Source organism: Nerophis ophidion, linkage group LG04 (assembly GCF_033978795.1).
Source record: "Nerophis ophidion isolate RoL-2023_Sa linkage group LG04, RoL_Noph_v1.0, whole genome shotgun sequence".
Lineage (NCBI taxonomy): Eukaryota > Metazoa > Chordata > Actinopteri > Syngnathiformes > Syngnathidae > Nerophis > Nerophis ophidion.
The window spans coordinates 82,010,814-82,032,635 of NC_084614.1; the positions used below are offsets into that span (position 1 = coordinate 82,010,814).

The window sequence follows — 21,822 nt, forward strand, 5'->3', positions numbered from 1 at the left end:
TTATAAAAAAAAAAAACATTTTTATTTTTGAAAATGTGTCAGGTTCAAACACTGATGACATCTATTAAACAGACAAGAAGAAAGGAATCATGCAGAGACGAGAGTTCAATTTAGCTCATGAGGAGAACACATGGAGCTGCACACTTAGTCACAGTCTCGCCCTACGCTCTTAGGTACAGCTCCTGCGTCCCTCTATTTAATCAGGAGTTCCCCAGTCTACATCACTGAGGCCGCCTCTAAAAGGAGTGGTCACACCTATTATGCAAAGCAGCTCCAGTATGCCCAATATGTGCCGGAGTGTGCTGGGGCCTTGTGATTTCGCCTGGTCTCTGCTTCGTCTGCGTGCTGTCGTGTTATCTTCGTTGAGGTCCTTGAAGTCCTTGGCTGTCAGCGGGCTAAAACAAAGATAAAATCTGCGGCTGAAGCCACCCCTCAGACAAGAAGTTTCGTCCTTGCACAGATACAAAAGTCTAACTTGAGCATAATAGTTAATAACTATAGCAACGGACTTTGAGCATACTAAAATTGTGTGATAACTTACACATATTCATTCTAACAAAATGATGCATTGACTGAGACTAAGTGCTGCGATTCGGATGTGAATTGATTTATTTTTTTGTGCACCCCCAATAAATCAACTTTCCTAACGCTGTTTGTCTTGGGCTGCAGGTAACCAGGTCGGCGCCCCTCCAGGAAGCATCCAGCCTCCTACCGGGGGTCTGCTGGGGGCACGGCCCAGTTTAATCCCAATGCAGCGGCCCCCGGGTCCTCCCATGCTGCACGGTCAGCGTTTCCCTCCACCCCGGGGGCCACACCCCCCCGCCATGCCCCCCGTCCAACAGCAGATTATGCACAGGGGGCCTCACGCGCCGATGATCCGCCACGACGCTCCTCCGCCCAAAGGGGGGTTTGGGATGCCCCCTTTGCACAGCATCAGACCTCCCTTCCCTCCACATGGGCCGCCCCCTCACGGGCCCCCTCCTCCCTTTGTCAGACCAGGGGTCCCCCGTTCGGGCGACGGGCCCGAGGAAAGGAGCGGCCGCCCTATCAGGGGTGAGTGGACGGGATTCAGGGACCAGGAGCCTGATCGGGAGCGGGACCGGGAGCGGGAGCCTGATCGGGAGCGGGACCGGGAGCCTGATCGGGACCGGGAGCGGGAGCGGGACCGGGACCGGGAGCGGGACCGGGAGAGAGATCGAGGGTTTGGGGGCGCCAGGCGTCCGTTCGGCGACAGAGCGCGGGGCGGCGACAGAATGGACGCGAGGGACAGACTTGGCGGCTGGCAGGAAGACGGCGATCAGCGTGGCGGCGGCTGGGAGAGGGACAGAGACCGACGAGACTGGAGGGACCGGCGAAGCAGCCTGGATCGAGAATGGGAGCGAGGGAGGGGCGGCGACGGAGAGCGGGAGAACGGGAGGGGCGAAGGCGGTGACAGAGGAAGGGCGGACGGCGCAAGTCGGGAGAGCGGAAGAGGAGCAGACGGCAAAGAAGCCGCGCGGCCCAGACGCCGCGAGAGGACCACACGGTGGGACCGCGACGACCGGTTGGCCGTGCTGGAGAACATGGACAAGTTTCGCAGCCCTGAGGCTCCGCAGCCTGCGGCTCCACAGCCGGCGGCTCCGCAGTCGACGACTCCGCAGTCGACGACTCCGCAGTCGGCGGCTCCGCAGCCGGCAGCTCCCCAGCCTGCGGCTCTACAGCCGGCGGCTCCGCAGTCGGCAGCTCCGCAGCCGGCTCCGCAGTCGGCAGCTCCGCAGTCGGCTCCGCAGCCGGCAGCTCCGCAGTCGTCGGCTCCGCAGCCGGCAGCTCCGCAGTCGTCGGCTCCGCAGCCGGCAGCTCCGCAGTCGTCGGCTCCGCAGCCGGCAGCTCCGCAGTCGTCGGCTCCGCAGTCGGCTCCGCAGTCGGCTCCGCAGTCGGCTCCGCAGTCGGCTCCGCAGTCGTCGGCTCCGCAGTCGTCGGCTACACAGCCGGCGGCTCCGCAGCCAGCGGCTTCCACGGATATATGTAAAGGACCTGTTTTGGAAGCCCCTCCAAAAACTACTGAATCGGCATCCCCGGCTCCTCCCCCGCAACCAGACGCCGCTAAGCCGCCGTCTTCCGAGGCTCAGACCGAGTCCATGGAGGCCAAACCGGAGGCGGCCTCATAGACTCCTGCGGAATACTACCTGTGTCTAAACTGGTCCCATGACTCCATGACCTGGTCCACAAGCGATCACATGGGAGTCGCCACCTGAGAACTGAGTTCTTGCATGTCCATTTTGACTTCTGTCTCCATCAAAGTAGATTCCTTCTTTTAAACGACTTTTACAAGCTTTTGTTCTTTTTACTCCATGACAACAGCCGTCGTGTGTTCCGGTCTCGCGTTCGCTTCGTTTTCCGTCACTCCAATTTTCAAGGATCAGCTGCAAAAACCGATCCGTTTCTGCTTCGTTCCTCACCGCGCAAGGAATGGTGTTTTCCTCCACGTGAAGACCTGACAAGTCCGACAAAGAAGGACGACACAGAGTTATCTCTTCACAGACGCTCGTCCTGGATAAAGCGACCCCTCCCCCACTCCTTAAAGCCTCGCTCACACGCAGGATTCTCACAGGAATGAGGCAAACATTCATATAGCATGTGCATCTGCTGTGTTCATGCGCAACTATTATACAAATACACTAACTACAATACATTCCCTGTAAAAAAAAAACACAATTTGGGAGCAGGCCAAGCTAAAAATGCTGAAAGTGTCACCTGACGTAGAGATCGACGTCTCCAGAGCAGTAAGAAGCTTACACATGATGAACTCACCTGGGCTGATTTGTTTGCTTTTATTAGTGCCACTGTGTGTTTTTCCTCACTAAACAGACTTTGTCCCACCTACGTGATTTGTAGTGATCGCCTCCAATCATCGTAATCACAAATGAAGAGCCCTGCTTGGATCGGCCCTCTGTACATAAACTGTTGACTGTCGGCACCGAGGAGGCACGCCGCTCTTCTCTCTCCAGCGAGTCGGTCCCGGTAGCAAATGTGAAGGACTCGCTACGGCCTTTTGCTTTCAGCTTAACGCCCAAATGTGTGAACATTGACCGTACAAAAGACATGGATGTAAAATGTTCAACATTTCAGCCACAAAAAGGTTTTTAATAAACTATTTTTGTACCAAAATGTGTCCATTTGTCTTTTTTTTAACCTAAAGTGCATTTGTTCTGCCAGATGAAAAAGATGTATGCATGTGTGTGTATATATATATATATACATACATACATACATATACAGTGGGGCAAAAAAGTATTTAGTCAGCCAGCGATTGTGCAAGTTCTCCCACTTCAAATGATGACAGAGGTGTGTCATTTTCATCATAGGTACACTTCAACTGGGAGAGACAGAATGTGGGAAAAAATCCAGGAATTCACATTGTAGGAATTTTAAAGAATTTATTTGTAAATTATGGTGGAAAATAAGTATTTGGTCATTTCAAACAAGGAAGATCCCTGTAACTTCTTTAAGAAGCTCTTCTGTCCTCCACTCGTTACCTGTATTAATGGCACTTGTTTGAACTCGTTATCTGTATAAAAGACACCTGTCCACAGCCTCAAACAGTCAGACTCCAAACTCCACTATGGCCAAGACCAAAGAGCGGTCGAAGGACACCCGGAAAATAATTGTAGACGTGCACCAGACTGGGAAGAGTGAATCTACAAGCAGCTTGGTGTGATAAAATCAACTGTGGGAGCAATTATCAGAAAATGGAAGACATACAAGACCACTGATAATCTCCCTCGATCTGGGGCTCCAAGCAAGATCTCATCCCATGGGGTCAAAATGATCATGAGAACGGTGAGCAAAAATCCCAGAACCACACGGGGGACCTGGTGAATGACCTGCAGAGAGCTGGGACCAAAGTAACTAAGGTTACCATCAGTAAAACACTTAGCTGACGGGGAATCAAATCCTGCAGTGCCAGACGTGTCCCCCTGTTTAAGCCAGTGCATGTCCAGGCCCGTCTGAAGTTTGCCAGAGAGCACATGGATGATACAGCAGAGGATTGGGAGAATGTCATGTGGTCAGATGAAACCAAAATAGAACTTTTTGGTATAAACTCAACTGGTGGTGTTTGGAGGAAGAAGAATACTGAGTTGCATCCCAAGAACACCATACCTACTGTGAAGCATGGGGGTGGAAACATCATGCTTTGGGGCTGTTTTTCTGCTAAGGGGACAGGACGATTGATCCGTGTTAAGGAAAGAATGAATGGGGCCATGTATCCTGAGATTTGGAGCCAAAACCTCCTTCCATCAATGAGAGCTTTGAATGCTTGACCAAATACTTATTTTCCACCATAATTTAAAAATAAATTCTTTAAAATTCCTACAATGTGAATTCCTGGATTGTTTTTTTGTCACATTCTGTCTCTCCCAGTTGAAGTGTACCTATGATGAAAATGACAGACCTCTGTCATCATTTGAAGTGGGAGAACTTGCACCATCGCTGGCTGACTAAATACTTTTTTGCCCCACTGTATATGTATATATATATATATATATATATATATATGTACATATTTATATTTTTAAAAATGAACTTTGTTTCAGTTGTGTATAATATGTGACTTAAGTATTTTAATATTAATATAACATTTTAGCCTTTTGTCATTACATTCCGATTGTTTTGCTCTTTTTTTCCCCCGATCGTTGCTGCTCTTTCCCCTGCAATAATATAATAATAATAATAGTAATAGGATTTTGCAACTGAATAAGTGTCAAAAGCTCTGCATGTACAAAAATGGCTGTTCAGTTAAACATTTAACCGTGTTTATCATAGTTGTAATTTTTCAAATGGATTCATAAGTTAGTATTTTCATCCTCAATTAACAAACTAAACTTTGTAAATATTTTATTTTTGTTCTGACAGCTTCCGTTTAAATCAGGGGTCTGTAGACTTTTCCCGCCAAGGGCCACAGACTGAGAAATGAAATGTGCGAAGGCCATTTTGATGTTTGTATTTAAAAATATATATATATTAAAAACAGATTTATTTAAAGACAAAACTTGGTGTTATAGGCGACTAAATATATTATTTAATGCAAATTTTATTTTTCTCATTAAATTTCAATGTTTTGCTCTTTTTTTCTTACATTTTCACAAAATGGAGTGAACTGTGTAGACATGAAGTGTGTGTGTATCTATTGTGTGTGTATCTATTGTGTGTGTATCTATTGTGTGTGTATCTATTGTGTGTGTATCTACTGTGTGTGTATCTACTGTGTGTGTATCTATTGTGTGTGTATCTACTGGCAAGTGGAGTTATACTCTTTGCATTGTCAGTCATTTATTTTTTTATAACTTTATTTGAATCAAAATACAAATATGCTCAATAAAATAATTATTACTTGAAGGAATTGAACATTTTAATGCTAACTACTGCATATATTACTGGCATAAACATACACATAATTGAATTATATTTGGATCTTTCCATCATGTTTCTGCACGCTAATCATCATGTAATTAATATAACATAATTAGGCATAAATATAAGTGGCTGGTTTTAAATTAACACACATAGAAAAGATCCCACCATGCAGCCCTGACACTTTACAGCAGGGGGCAGCAACCTTTTTGAAAGCAAGAGCTACTTCTTGGCTACTGATTCATGCCAAGGGCCACCAGTTTGATACACACTTACATAAATTGCCAGAAATAGCCAATTTGCTCAATTTACCTTTGATAAATAAATAAATAAATATATATATATATATATATATATATATATATATATATATATATATATATATAATTTCTGTCTGTCATTCCGTTGTACATTTTTTTTTCCTTTTACGGAAGGTTTTTTGTAGAGAATAAATGATGAAAAAAAACACTTAATTGATCGGTTTAAAAGAGGAGAAAACAGGAAAAAAATGAAAATAAAATTTTGAAACATAGTTTATCTTCAATTACAACTCTTTAAAATTCAAAATTCAACCGAAACAAAAGAAGAGGAAAAACTAGCGAATTCGAATGTTTTTGAAAAAATTAAAAAAATAATTTATGGAACATCTTTAGTAATTTTTCCTGATTAAGATTAATTTTAGAATTTTGATGACATGTTTTAAATAGGTTCAAATCCAACCTGCACTTTGTTAGAATATATAACAAATTGGACCAAGCTATATTTCTAACTTCTTCTAGATTTTCCAGAATAAAAATTTTTAAAGAAATTCAAAAGACTTTGAAATAAGATTTAAATTTTATTCTAAAGTTTTTGTAGATTTGCCAGAATATTTTTTGGGAATTTTAATCATGATAAGTTTGAAGAAATATTTCACAAATATTCTTAGTCGAAAAAACAGAAGCTAAAATAAATTAAATTAAAATGTATTTATCATTCTTTACAATAATGTTTTTTTTATTTACTTGAACATTGATTTAAATTGTCAGGAAAGATAAGGAACGAATTTAAAAGGTAAAAAGGTATATGTGTTTAAAAATCCTATCATTTTTAAGGTTTTATTTTTTTCTCAAAAATTGTCTTTCTGAAAGTTATAAGAAGCAAAGTAAAAAAATAAATGAATTTATTCAAACAAATGAAAACCAATTATTTAAAATATTTTCTTGGATTTTCAAATTCTATTTGAGTTTTGTCTCTCTTAGAATTAAAAATGTCGAGCAAAGCGAGACCAGCTTGCCAGTAAATAAATACAATTTAAAAAATAGAGGCAGCTCACTGGTAAGTGCTGCTATTTGAGTTATTTTTAGAACAGGCCAGCGCTCGACTCATCTGGTCCTTACGGGCGACCTGGTGCCCGCCTTGGTGCCCGCCTTGGTGCCCCCTGCTTTAGGGTGTGGACCATTTGCGAGCGGCAACGCCCATCGAGGGAAACCAGCGCAGGGAGCTGTTTCCATGGGAACTGGAGTCAAACGGTACAAGGACAATCCACTTTGGAAAAGTATATGAGTTTTGCAGAGAAAAAGAGGAATGCTCAAAGATTTGGTGATTAAAAGAACACGCTGAGAGGGGGAAAGTTATCCATTTAAGTAGCATATTGTTGTTGATTAAATCGGTTTTATTATTATTATTATTATTATTTTTATATATATATATAGATATACATAAACTTCTATTTATGGATTCCAAAATTTACAAACAACCATCCATCCATTTTCTACCGCTTATTCCCTTGTTGATAAATAATAATCAAAGTAAGTACAAAACAGGTTTATTGTATAAAAATCGGTCTCTTGGTCGCGGAAGCAATAATCCACACTGACCAATCCAGAAGCTGGGAGTTTGCCAATGCTCACCTGTGATTGGCTGTTGTTAAAGCCCGCCCCCTTGTGCGGCATATAAAGTTCGGTTGTGGCGTGTTATTCAATGAGTCGCAGCGGCAGCAACAGTGACGTGAATAAGAATCTCCTCCTCAAATTACCGCAAAGATGGTCTTCAAAGCTGTTTGTATGCTGAAAGGAGCCGGGGAGACCTCCGGCACTGTGTTCTTCGAGCAGGAGGTTAGTCATTTCACACTTTAATCCACCAAAGCGACATTTTGAGGCGTTCGAGTCGAGTCTACGGTGTGACGTTGCTAGCCTGCTAAGTTAGCATAGTTGTCCGTTTTAGTGCCTGCTTAGAATGTTGACAACTTCGTGCACGTCTTCCTCCTAATTCGGTCAATAAAAAGTGACTAAAAATGTTGTCCTTACGCCGTCCGGGGCTGTAACATAATTATGTTGACGTTTGCGGCGGTTACTCACTACTGAACTTGTAACCTTTGCACGCGGGTTTAATGATTGACGCCTGTTGCGTAAGGCCGTCATTTCCGTCGCACTTAATAATAGTAATAAAAATTATAATTAAAAATAAAAACATTATTTATGTAAGCGTCCTGTTCTATCCATGCACATTAGGTGACATTAAAAATGCGTTTATCGGCAGACGCTGATTATCTTAAAACTGCCGAGTCATGACGTGACGTCATTGCCTACATTGACTCAGCCCTGCTAAAAAGCAGCATAATCGGACACAAAAAAATGCAATACCATAAGATTATTAGTATCCGGTATTTTGTTTTTCACTAGTTTTTCTTATTTAAAGGCCTACTGAAACCCACTGGTACCGATCACGCAGTCTAAGTCTTCATCATTGATATAAACTAACATTGCAACACAAGCCAATAACGGCCTTTTTAGTTTACTAAATTGCAATTTTAAATTTCCCGCGAAGTTTTCTGTTGAAAACGTCGCGGAATGATGACGTCTGCGTTTGACGTCACCGGTTGTAGCAGACATGTTCTTCCAGCCCGATCCAAGCTGGAAGTCTGCTTTAATCGCATAATTACGCAGTATTCTGGACATTTGTGTTGCTGAATCTTTTGCAATTTGTTCAATTAATAATGGAGAAGTCGAAGTAGAAAGATGGCGGTGGTAAGCGGTGCACTGCAGCTGCCTTTAGCAACACAAACACAGCCGATGTTTCCTTGTTTAAAATTCCCGAAAGTGAGGCTTTACTATGGAGAAGAGCGGTCAAGCAAACATGGTTCCCGACTACATGTCAACCGGCAGGTTTCGGTGAGAATTGTGGTAATAAGTCGGCTCTTACCGTAGTTGTGAGCGGAGCTTGCGTCTTCCCTTAGAGACACTGGCGGTCACCACACCCGTGGCCACACCCCTCCAACTTCCAGGTACTATATAATCTCACTAAAACACTAGTAACACAATAAGTAAATGTGTCTAATAACATCTGAATTGCTCCCACTGCCCTGTCTTTTTTTTTTTCTTTTCTTTTTTTCTAGTCCTTTACTCTCGCTATCCTCATCCACGAATCATTAATCCTCGCTCAAATTAATGGGGAAATTGTCGCTTTCTCGGTCCGAATCGCTCTAGCTGCTGGTGGCTGTGATTATAAACGATGTGAGGAGCTCCACAACCCGTGACGTCACGCGCACATCGTCTGCTACTTCCTGTACAGGCAAGGCTTTTTCATTAGCGACCAAAAGTTGCAAACTTTGTCTGTTCTCTACTAAATCCTCTCAGCAAAAATATGGCAACATCGCGAAATGATCAAGTTTGACACATAGAATGGACCTGCTATCCCCGTTTAAATAAGTAGGCCTTTAATAATTCTCCCGGAAACGTTCCTGTCTGCCAGCAGGTGTCATCTGTTGCCGACAGCCTGTTGGTTGTGGGAATGTTATTTTATTTTGAAATCTGATTACCAAATGTACATTACATTGAAATTGCACTTTCCCCATGGGCGGGGTCACTATATGTTGTCGTTGAAAAATAGAAATAAAATACTTGAAACTAGGTAATATGAAACAAAAGGACCAATAAAGTATGAAGAATTGTGCGACCATGTGTTTAAAGGCCTACTGAAATGAGATGTTCTTATTCAAACGGGGATAGCAGGTCCATTCTGTCATACTTGATCATTTCGCAATATTGCCATATTTTTGCTGAAAGGATTTAGTAGAGAACATTGACGATAAAGTTTGCAACATTTGGTCGCTAATAAAAAAGCCTTGCCTCAACCGAAAGTAGCAGACGATGTGTGTGTGATATCACGGGTTGTGGAGCTCCTCACATTGTTTATAATCACAGCCACCAGCAGCTAGAGCGATTCGGACCGAGAAAGCAACAATTTCCCCATTAATTTGAGCAAGAATGACAGATTTGTGGATGAAGAAAGTTAGAGTGAAGCACTAAAGAAAAGGCGAAGGCGCCAGGTGGCAGCAGTGAGAGCGATTCAGATGTTACTAGACACATTTACTAGGATAATTCTGGAACATTTCCTTATCTGCTTATTGTGTTCATAGTGTTTCAGTGAGATTATAAAGTCATACCTGAAAGTCGGAGGGCTGCGGTGAACGCCAGTGTCTCTGAGAGGAGCCAATATCACAGCTGCAGGAGGAGTTGGCACAATTTGCTCAAGTGTCCGGTAAGAGCCGACTTAATATCACATTTGGTTGACATGTAGAGAAACATGTTCGCTTCACCGCTCTGTGTTAAAGCTTCACAACAAACTGTGTTTCGGTTGCCAAAGGCAGCTGCAATACACTGCTTTCCACCATCAGCATCATTCTTTATAGTCTCCAGTATTAATTGAACAAATTGCAAAACATTCAACAACACAGATGTCCAAAGTAATGTGTATTTATGTGATGTAAAAGGACTACTTTTAGCCGTGTGTGGTGCTAGGCTAATATGTCCGCTACAACCAATAACGCCACAATCACGCGTCATCATTTCGCAACGTTTTCAACAGGATACGTCGTGGGAAATTTAAAATTGTAATTTAGTAAACTAAAGCGGCTGTATTGTCATGTGTTGCAATGTTAATATTTCATCATTGATATATAAACTATCAGACTGCGTGGTCGCTAGTAGTGGCTTTCAGTAGGCCTTTAATATAAATAATAATTATAATTAAAAATAAAAACATTATGTATTCGTCCTATTCTATTGGTTTACTATCTATGCAAATTAAGTGACATTAAAAATGCGTTTATCGGCAGACCTTGAATATCTTAAAAGTGCCAAGTCGTGACGTCATTACCTATATTGACTCAGCCTTACTAAAAAGCAGCACAATCGGACACAAAAAAATGCAATATTATAAGATTATTAGTTCCTGGTTATTTTGTTTCTCACTAGTTTTCTTATTTAATGATTCTCCCGAAGGCCGTGGTGGCGGAAGATCTGACATAAAGGTAGGAGGTAGATGGTGAAGAGTAGTGGGCCGAGTACTGAGCCCTGGGGGACGCCGTGGAGGAGGTGCAGTTGTTGGTTGAGATGAATTGCTGACGGTCAGAGAGGTAGGATTTTATCCAGGAGAGGGCAGTGCCGGATAAAGCAAGGGAGGCGTGATAGGAGGATGGAGTGGTTGATGGTGTCGAAGGCAGCACTGAGGTCGAGGATGGAGAGGGAACCAGAGTTGGCGGAGAGAAGGATGTCATTGGTGACCTTGAAGAGGGCAAATTCTGTGCTGTGGAGTGAGCGGAAGTTGGATTGGAACATTTCGTATAGGTTATTGTGGTGAAGGTAGGATTTGATTTGGGAGGCAACTGCACGTTCAAGAAATTTAGAGAGGAAGGGGAGGTTGGAGATGGGTCTGTAGTTGTTGGGGTCCAGACCGGGTTTCTTGAGGATGGGGGTGAACATGTTTTAAACTGCTCAACACAAAAAGGACAAACACTCTTTTAATGACAATGATATAAAATTACCTGCAGTCTATTGGTGTCTTGCCAGATTTAGTAGGAATACAGAATTAGTTTTCCTGCTGTAGGAGCACTTGTATTCAGAGAAGGAGCTACACTTCCATGTTTACATGGCAGTTTCATGCAGTAATAACAAAATGTGGATTGTTACGATCATGCTTTGATTGTCAAAGGTGTTTGCTGATTTAATCTGTATTTTTCTTCCTGGATAAGTGCTTCTGATGTTCTTTCTGCTCGCTCAGTAGCATGTGAAGTCCCGCTGCGGCCCGGCCCAAACTTAGAAAATTACCCGTGTGCATTAAATGGTCGTTAAAAAAAAAATTGTTATTAAAATGTTCAGTTGTTACGTTAACTTTGACAACCATGGTATTTTTAGAATGTTCCGCAGGCCGTTAATGAAAGTGTAAATATTTTGTTATGCAGGTGAGCGCAGTAGTAAAAAATGTTGTCCATCTGCTTTAGAACGACTCGTCCCCGGTGAAGCTGACGGGTGAAATCAAAGGCCTCACGCCCGGGGAGCATGGCTTCCACGTGCACTCCTTCGGAGACAACACTAACGGTAAGCACCGGGGGAGTAAAGACTTGTAAATGTCAGATACCACTCACGCTGTCGTGTGTGTTGATCAGGCTGCATCAGTGCCGGCCCCCACTTCAACCCCCAAAACAAGACTCACGGCGGCCCAAAAGATACAGAGCGGTAAGTCTTGGGCCTGGGATTTTGTCACCTCAGGTGAGCTCACACCTTTCCCTGTTGTGAGCAGAGGTGGGTAGCAACGCGTTACATTTACTTGATGAACTTTAGGGATAAATTGTACTTCTAAGAGTACTTTTAATACAACATACTTTTACTTGAGTATATTTAAAGACAAGAAACGCTACTTTTACTTCGCTCCATTTATCTACATTCAGCTCACTACACTCCACCGATTTATTTATTTATTTATTTTTTAATCAATCTGGTAATGCACGCTTTGTTTAATTTGGTTTGTCCGACAGACCTTCAAAGTAGGATCTATCACATGCCTGCGTTTCACCAATCAAATGCAGTCACTGGTGACGTTTGACTCAATTTCACCAATCAGAGCCAGGCGGTCACATGATTAACTGCACTTTTTTTTTTAAATAAACCTTTATTTATGAATTTCACCATTTACAAACAGTTGAAAATAATAATGTAAGTACAAAAACAGCACCAGGGGGTTATAAATTCAAAGTAACTAAAATGGTATGCCTAAATATATATAAAATAAAGTGCAAAGCCATGGGCTCACTCAATCTCAGTAAATAACTTAAATTTGGAACACAGCATCATTGTTTTCACAGCATTTTGCTTGTTAGAGGTAGTGTTTTAATGTAAACCTTTTTTAAAGGCACAAAAAACAGGTCGGGTAGTGAGAAACTTACATTTATGAATATAAAACTTAGCCAATATTATGAGGTTGCAAAAGTAAAATAATTTACAATTTTTTTTTCAATATGGTGTAAAACTAAATATATATTTAATGTATATTGTTTTAGTTGCTTAAGAGATATTCCTGGCTCTGAATTTGTTCATTGCTATTTTTGTTTTTGTGCATTACTTGTTGCCGTCATCATTAAAGGAACAGGTTACTCATCAGTTACTCAGTACTTGAGTAGTTTTTTTCACAACATACTTTTTACTTAAGTAAATATTTGGGTGACTACTGACTTTTACTTGAGTAATAAATCTCTAAAGTAACAGTACTCTGACTTGAGTACAATTTTTGGCTACTCTACCCACCTCTGGTTGTGAGACTATCATATATTAGCTCTAGTCTGCTGCAATATAGATGTGTTGCTGCCAGAATGATAATCCTCATTTTTACTAATGTTGTATAAAACCTAGTGTCGTCCTCAGGTCAGCAATCTATTTATGGTAATAAAGAGAAAAAGGTTGGGGGATGTGAAAGTGATGTCATTTTGAATAAAATAGTCTCATGGAAAGGCTAAATAAACATTACCTATATCTGTGTTTTTCAACCTTTTCTGAGCCAAGGCACATTTTTTTTTTTCATTGACAAAATTCTGAGGCACACCACCAGCAGAAAACATTAAAAAAAAATGAAACTCAGCAGCCGATATTGACAACAAAACATTAATCCCAAAATGGTTGGATATGAATTCAAAGGATAACCAACCGTCGCCGTAACTTATGCATTATTTTTTGGTGTTTTCCCTTTGTCGTGTTTTAGTTCTTGTCGTGCGCTCCTATTTTGGTGGCTTTTCCTGTTTTGTTGGTATTTTCCTGTAGCAGTTTCATGTCTTCCTTGAGTGCTATTCCCCGCATCTACTTTGCAATCCAGATTATTTAACTTGATACTATCCTTTGTGGGGACATTGTTGTCATGTACGGACATACCTTGTTGACTCCGTCTGCTCCACACGCTGTAAGTCTTTGCTGTCGTCCAGCATTCTGTTTTTGTTTACTTTGCAGCCAGTTCAGTTTTAGTTTTCTTTTGCATAGCCATCCCTAGGCTTCAATGCCTTTTCTTAGCAGCACTCGCCTTTTGTTTATTTTTGGTTTAAGCGTTAGATACCTTTTTTACCTGCATGCTGCCTCCCACATTGTGATCACGACAAACCATGTTCCCGACATTTACAAAGCAATTAGCTACCTGCTGCCACCTACTGATATGGAAGAGTATTACACGGTTACTATGCCGAGCTCTAGACGGCACACACACTCAACAAGGGCACATATGCAAATTATAATTACTGGTTTGCAACAAATATTTTTAATCCAATTATGTGAAATTACATAATCTCCCATGGCACACTAGTGTGCCGCCGCACAGTGGTTGAAAAACACTGACCTATATATTTCTTTTGTTCGTGTAAATATTTAATCTTTTCTTCATGACGATGTGAGGGCTAAATGACGCCTTAGCGAGTGTGTGGCACACTTACTGCTTGTACTGAAGCTACAATGGCGCCATCTTTTGGATTAAGTCACTCCATTTGACCTGCCATTAACGTAGATAAGGCAGTTCGAGGTGATTAGCAGAAAATGTAAAAAATCTAATTCAAAACCTAAAATCAAATGTACATAGACGTAAAATTTATATCAAAGCGTCGATAAAATACTATCAGTTGTCATGTTCAATTTAAAGTCAGTTTTTCAGCCAGGTTCCAAATATTGCCCAAAAAAACATATGCATTTGTTCTAAAACCTAGAAACATTATTCCTGAAGATGTGAGAGGGGCTGGGCAATGTTTAAATCCAGGCTGAAAACTACATTAATTTAATTTAAATATAATGGATTAGATTTACTGTGTTTAGCCCTTTTCTATACACTAGATCCTCAAAGGGCTCGGAGAAGTGAGAACCCATCATTCATTCACTGCACCTTCACACGTGGTGGTGGTGGTAAGCTACATTAGTAGCCTTAGCTTCCCTGGGGTAGACTGAAGTGTGGCTGCCAGTTTGGTGGTGGTAAGCTACATTAGTAGCCTTAGCTTCCCTGGGGTAGACTGAAGTGTGGCTGCCAGTTTGGTGGTGGTAAGCTACATTAGTAGCCATAGCTTCCCTGGGGTAGACTGAAGTGTGGCTGCCAGTTTGGTGGTGGTAAGCTACATTAGTAGCCATAGCTTCCCTGGGGTAGACTGAAGTGTGGCTGCCAGTTTGGTGGTGGTAAGCTACATTAGTAGCCATAGCTTCCCTGGGGTAGACTGAAGTGTGGCTGCCAGTTTGGTGGTGGTAAGCTACATTAGTAGCCTTAGCTTCCCTGGGGTAGACTGAAGTGTGGCTGCCAGTTTGGTGGTGGTAAGCTACATTAGTAGCCTTAGCTTCCCTGGGGTAGACTGAAGTGTGGCTGCCAGTTTGGTGGTGGTAAGCTACATTAGTAGCCATAGCTTCCCTGGGGTAGACTGAAGTGTGGCTGCCAGTTTGGTGGTGGTAAGCTACATTAGTAGCCTTAGCTTCCCTGGGGTAGACTGAAGTGTGGCTGCCAGTTTGGTGGTGGTAAGCTACATTAGTAGCCTTAGCTTCCCTGGGGTAGACTGAAGTGTGGCTGCCAGTTTGGTGGTGGTAAGCTGCATTAGTAGCCTTAGCTTCCCTGGGGTAGACTGAAGTGTGGCTGCCAGTTTGGCGGTGGTCGGAGGGGCTGCAGGCACAAACTGGCCAACCATTCCTACACCAGTGTGAGCGGCGCTGGGGGGCAAGGGTGAGGTGTCTTGCCCAAGGGCACAAAGGCAGTGACTTGGATGGCAGAGGCTGGAATCAAACTTGTAACTCATAAGTTGCTGGCACGGCCCAACAAATCGCCACATGTGTATATGACCACTGATTGTATCTGACTTTTAAGTTTGTGTATTGACATTTTAATGTGAAATATGATTTTTATTTTTATTTTTTTTGCCTTAATTTCCTGTAAAGCACTTTGCATTGCCTGCTGTATGACTTGTGCTTTGGAAACAAACCTGCCTGTCTTGCCTAAATGAGTCGTTGTGCAGAAAATAATATGAAACCTGTAACTTCTGGTCCATGAGTGAAAAGAACATTGACAGTGGAAGTATTAGTGGAGCAAAGTTGTTTGCAAACCCGCATGTGCATCAGTGTGTCTGTAATGCAATCCACTTGTCTTGGAACTAATGTGTGTGTCTGTATCGCAATGTGTGTCATCACAGGCCCACTGTGTTGTTAAGTGGTTTGTCCCTATTGGAATTTTGTCTGTGAGAGAAAAGTAGATCTGGCCGTGTTTCCTGTCTTCTTACACGTGACTTATTGTTTCCTTTCTGCTGTCAAAGTTGTGTGTGTGCATAAAGCAACCTGTGTCTTATCAGATTGGTGTGACGTTGCGTGTATTTGTATTGAACCGTTTCTGTACAGGGGTGTTTCGAACGAGTTTCTAAGCTAGTCTTAACAAGTTGCTTTTCTTCTTCTGCCTCTGTGTCAGCACCCAGCATTGTCCCACCCACACAACCATCTGATTGGCTGTTATCGCTCTGTATGTAAGCAATCAGCAGTGCGTATTCAGAGCGCATCTAGTCAATGCTTCAGCATCGAGCAGATATGTGTTAAGTAGGTGAGCATAAGGCTGTGTACTTTTCCCAAATGATAAAAAAAAAAAAACACCTCCCAGTCACCTACTAGTAACATCACTATGAGCCCGTTGACCTTCTAGAAACTTGCACTGCAGCTCAGCTTGCTCGCAGTTCTAGCTTGAGTTGAAAGCTAATTAGCTTTTAGCGTAACGTTAGCTCATTTTGCTGTGTGTTAGGGACAGCAAAGCTCTGTCTGTTATTTCACTTGAACTCCATGGTGTTCAGGGATGAATAGTCTTTCCTATTGCTACTGTACTATTTTTTTTTTTTTCAGCAATAGTTACATGAATCATTAGTAATGTTGCAGCCTAGTTTTGAATGGCAGGGTCCCTGCTATCACATGTTGACAAAAATATAACTTTTACATAATAAAAATCAACTACAGGCTTCCTAAATGCTGTAATAAATTAAGCATGAGTTGACTTGAAAGTGTTTAATGTTGCACTTTTTATATGTAGAAAAAAAGTTTTATTTAATCTAAGCAACAACTTAAGGCTGTTTAATGTCGATTAACGTGTGTAGAATCATTATGGTGTTCCCAAAGTTAAAAGGATAAAGCTATTGTTTACAAATTTGGTAAATAAATAACCAGGGATGGTGTTAGAGGGGCTGTGCGCAACCCGAGGGTCCCTGGTTCAATCCCCACCTAGCACCAACCTCGTCACGTCCGTTGTGTCCTGAGCAAGACACTTCACCCTTGCTCCTGATGGGTGCTGGTTAGCGCCTTGCATGGCAGCTCCCTCCATCAGTGTGTGAATGTGGAAGTAGTGTCATTGACTGCATGTGTTCTGAATACTCACTGCTGATTGGTTGTTACATCGCTCTGAATACACACTGCTGATTGGTTGTTACATCGCTCTGAATACACACTGCTGATTGGTTGTTACATCGCTCTGAATACACACTGCTGATTGGTTGTTACATCGCTCTGAATACACACTGCTGATTGGTTGTTACATCGCTCTGAATACTCACTGCTGATTGGTTGTTACATCGCTCTGAATACACACTGCTGATTGGTTGTTACATCGCTCTGAATGCACACTGCTGATTGGTTGTTACATCGCTCTGAATACACACTGCTGATTGGCTTTGTATGTAAGCAATCAGAAGGTTGTGTGGGCGGGACAATGTTGGGTGCTGACAGAGGCAGAAGCAGCAAAGCAGCTTAAGACTTTAGCGTACAAACTAGTTCGGTACACCCCCGTACCGAAACAGTTCAATACAAATACACGTACTGTCACACCCCTACGATTGTCATTTTCTGTATCGCACAGAGACAAACCCGCCTTATATCGCTAAGCCCTACTGTTATTTAGGTGAGTTGTTGTCTTTTCAAAGCAGTGACATTTGTCTTGTGCTACGTGACAGACACGTGGGGGACCTTGGCAACGTGACTGCAAGTGCGGACAACGTGGCCAAACTCGACATCACAGATAAAGTCATCTCCCTCTCTGGCCAGAACTCCATCATTGGAAGAACCATGGTGGTCAGTTCTTCTTCTTCTGCCCTGACGGAAATGTATCTTTTGCACCTGTGGTCTTTTCACCGTGCGTGCGGGATTTGTTTGTAGATCCATGAGAAAGCCGACGACCTGGGCAAAGGAGGCAACGAGGAAAGCCTGAAGACGGGCAATGCTGGCGCACGTCTGGCCTGCGGCGTGATCGGCATCACTCAGTAAAACATGGAGGCAACTCTTTCTTCCCATAGCACCTAAAAGACCAACTAAGCTACGAAGTGTGTTTGTGTAGCGTTGTGAAGCTGTTTGTTTTTGTTTTTTGCCTCAGGTGTTGCTGACGACCAGCATTTCCACTCTTCTTACTTTACAAACTATTCTTTCTTCTGCCAATCTCCTTAACATGTTGTAAACTGACAGTGTAATAAAGTTCATCTTCATGATGTTCTCTTTTTAGGATTCTGTCAGGTCACATGTTAACGTTTCGCTTCTTTTGGCTTGTATATTAAAATAAATAAAACTGATATCAAGAACTAGATTTAAAAATGTAAAAACCTCACCAGTTGCTTTGTATTTACAATGTTATTGGCTGCTAAAGAACTGGAGATATGACCCCAACTAATATTGTGTAGCAAAATGTCCAAGTAAAAGGTCAAGATTATTAACATTTTATGTCTGGAATGATACCGGAAGTATCATTTGGCTAGGCGGGCTAGAATAGACAGCACTACTGCCTACTGGCGCTAACGAGACGCGGGGCCGCCATCTTGGAGTGGTGATCTGCTCCACTCAGTGCAATACATTTGTCAGGCGCAATGAACTATCAGCACATTTAATTCATCTTACCTCACTCAATACCACTGGTTTTTGTCATACATGTACCCATGATAAAGGACACATGTTTTATTATTCATATTTTGTTTAACAGTAATAAAACATTCTTTTATGCTATAAGTGACCAGATGTCCGAGATCAAAACTGGGAGTATAATCCCAGAGAAGGAAGAAAAAAAAACTGTCAGCTACTTTTAAGTTGAAAAAACTATTTAATTAGGTTATATATATATATATATATATATACACACATAGATGCGCATATCCAACATAAACAGTGTATGAACACATTAGATATCTACATATCTTAGGGGCCTATAGACTATATAGTTTATTCTGTCTTGACATATTTATATTTTGTATTACATTCTTCCCTTAAATGTTTACATTGATTTTTTTTAATATGTATTTTTCTTATAACTTTTAGAAAAACAATTAAAAAAAAAAAATCAACCTTAATGATTTTAGGATTTTTAAACACATACCTTTTTAAATTCCTTCCTCTTCTTTCCTGACAATTTAAATCAATGTTCAAGTAAATGTATTTATTTTTATTGTAAAGATTAATACATTTTAATTAAATTCTTCATTTTAGCTTCTGTTTTTTCCACAAAGAATATTTGTGAAATATTTCTTAAAACTTATGATTTAAAAAAAAAAAAAAAACATTCCGGCAAATCTAGAAAATCTGTAGAACCAAATTTAAATCTTATTTCGAAGTCTTCTGAATTTCTTTTAAAAATGTTGTTCTGGAAAATATAGAAGAAATTATTTGTCTTTGTTAGAAATATAGCTTGGTCCAATTTGTTATATATTCTAACAAAGTGCAGATTGGATTTTAACCTATTTAAAACATGTCATCAAAATTCTAAAATTAATCTTAATCAGGAAAAATTACTTATGATGTTCCATAATTTTTTTTATTTTTATTTTTTCCAAAAGTTTCGAATTAGCTAGTTTTTCTCTTTTTTTCGGTTGAATTATGGATTTTAAAGACTCGAAATTGAAGATAAACTGTTTCAAAATTTGTCATTTTTTTTTCCTGTTTTCTCTTTTAAATCATTTATTCTCTACAAAAAAACTTTCCGTAAAAGGAAAAAAATGTCAGCTAGTTTTGAATTGAAGAAACAATATGATTAGGTTTTGTATATATATACACGTTTATATCCTACATAAACAATGTATGAACACATTAGATATCTACATATCTTAGGACCTGTAGACTGTATAATTTTATTCTGTCCTGACAAATTTATATTTTTTATTACATTCTTCCCTTAGATGATCATGTTTACAGTGATTGTTTTTATAAGTATTTTTCTTAAAACTTTCAGAAGGACAAAAAAAAAAAAATTCTACCTTAATGATTTTAGGATTTTTAAACACATATCTTTTTACTTTTTAAATTCCTTCCTCTTCTTTCCTGACAATTTAAATCAATGTTCAAGTACATTTACTTTTTTTTATTGTAAAGATTAATACATACATTTTAATTTAATTCTTCAATTTAGCTTTTGTTTTTTCCACATAGAGTATTTGTGAAATGTTTTTTCAAACTTATGATTAAAATTAAAAATATATATTCTGGGAAATCTAGAAAATCTTAAGAATCAAATTTAAATCTTTTTTCAAAGTCTTTTGAATTTCTTTTAACCCTTAGATGCATAAGTGGGTCAAAAATGACCCGGTGAGGTTGTTTTCTTGAAATATCTTTGTAATGAAAATTTTTTAACATTTCATATTCCAGGTATTCCTCAAAAAACATGTTTTTGACATAATTCCATTTACATTTCTAATGTACCTTTTAAAAATTTTAAGAAATTTTAGTTTTTGTACTACTACCCCAAGCTTCCATAAGTGGGTCACAAATGACCCGCATGCATTTTCTTTGGAATCCAATGGGAACCTTCAATTCTTATCAGCTGTGGCTGTCTGGAATAAATAAATTGTGGACCACACGGGCTATATCAGAAGTTTGACACTTCAGGAAGACTATTTTACACAGCAATAGCTGATACATGTAAGTATTATTGTCATATAGTATTGTGTGTGTGTGTGTTTTTCATGACTTATTCACTGCTTTTATTTATCAACGGATTAGCCTTGTTTATAACTAGCTAAAACTAGCTAGCTAACTAAGTCAGCTAACATTACTATTTGTATTGTGTTTGTGCGTGTGAGAGTGTTTGTATTATTCATCAATAAATTAACCTACTTTACAACTAGCTAACACTAGCTAGCTAACTAAGTTAGCTAACATTACTATTTGTATTGTGTTTGTGTGTGTGAAAGAGTGTTAGTATTATTCATCAATAAATTAGCCTACTTTACAACTAGCTAACACTAGCTAGCTAGCATTACTATATGGTATTTAGTGTGTATGTGTGTGTAAGTGAGTGCTACATATTGATCTATTGAAAACATTACTCTCATGTTTCTTCATCAAGGTGTCATGGCTGCTAGATACACAGTTGAAATGGTCCTACAGATGCTGGATGATGGAGAGGCAGTAACGGGGTTGGACTCAGAGTCTGAAATTTCTGATGATGAGGACCCAGACTATTGTCCAGGTGGCAGTGGCAGTCGTCCACCTGGAAATCCAACTGAACAGGATCAATCTGACTCAGAAGATTCCTCTTCGGTGTCCTCTGAAGAAGAAAATATCATGTCCAACAGAATGAGTCGGAAGGGCTCTTACTGGAGCGAGTTACCTCCCACCCAGGGTAGAACACAGAGCCACAATATCATCAGAAGTCGGTCAGGGCCTGCAGAAGGGCTTAGCACCACTGTCTCACCAAAAGATGCATGGGAGCTCTTTATCACTGATGATATAATACAAGAGGTGATGAAGTGCACAAACTTGGTAGGACGGAGAGTAGCAACAGCTAGAAGAAAAGAATGGACAAATGTCACTAAAGATGAATTCATGGCCTTCATTGGATTGGCCCTGCTTGCAGGAAGTGAGAAGAACTGGGATGTTTCAGTCCGTGAGCTTTTTGGGAGTCCTCTACATAATCCCATGTACAAGGCCACTATGGCTGTTGGAAAATTTGAAGACATTCGCCGTACCTTGCGCTTCGATGATAAGAGGACCAGAGCCTTCCGACTGGAAACAGACCATATGTCAGCCTTCCGCTATGTCTGGGACCTGTTCCTGGTCAACTGCAGACAGCGATTCATCCCCAGTGATTGTGTCACTGTGGACGAACAGCTTGTGCCATTCAGGGGTAGGTGCAAGTTCTTACAGTACATGCCAAGCAAGCCCGCCAAGTACGGCC

At 40.9% G+C, this 21,822-nt stretch overlaps 2 protein-coding genes across 2 annotated transcripts in view; both read left to right on the top strand.

Moving 5' to 3' along the window:
• Positions 1 to 3,147, top strand: part of scaf4a (SR-related CTD-associated factor 4a) — a 36,147-nt gene extending 33,000 nt beyond the window's left edge. Inside the window, exon 19 of the mRNA XM_061899331.1 lies at positions 670 to 3,147. Coding sequence (XP_061755315.1) covers positions 670 to 2,147 — 1,478 coding nt within the window. The 3' untranslated portion in view covers positions 2,148 to 3,147. The remainder of the gene's footprint in view (positions 1 to 669) is intronic.
• A 4,176-nt stretch (positions 3,148 to 7,323) lies between these two features.
• Positions 7,324 to 18,154, top strand: sod1 (superoxide dismutase 1, soluble). The gene is made up of 5 exons (XM_061899356.1): positions 7,324 to 7,487; positions 11,654 to 11,750; positions 11,819 to 11,888; positions 17,627 to 17,744; positions 17,829 to 18,154. The coding sequence occupies exons 1-5, from the start codon at positions 7,416 to 7,418 to the stop codon at positions 17,934 to 17,936; spliced, it is 465 nt and encodes a 154-aa protein (XP_061755340.1). The 5' UTR covers positions 7,324 to 7,415; the 3' UTR covers positions 17,937 to 18,154.
• The last annotated feature ends 3,668 nt before the right edge of the window (positions 18,155 to 21,822 follow it).

Coding starts and splice junctions, on each gene's coding strand:
- sod1 (XM_061899356.1), top strand. CDS start 7,416: ATGGTCTTCAAAGCTGTTTGTATGCTGAAAGGAGCCGGGGAGACCTCC. Junction 7,488..11,653: donor CTGTGTTCTTCGAGCAGGAG/GTTAGTCATTTC, acceptor CATCTGCTTTAG/AACGACTCGTCCCCGGTGAA. Junction 11,751..11,818: donor CTTCGGAGACAACACTAACG/GTAAGCACCGGG, acceptor TGTGTTGATCAG/GCTGCATCAGTGCCGGCCCC.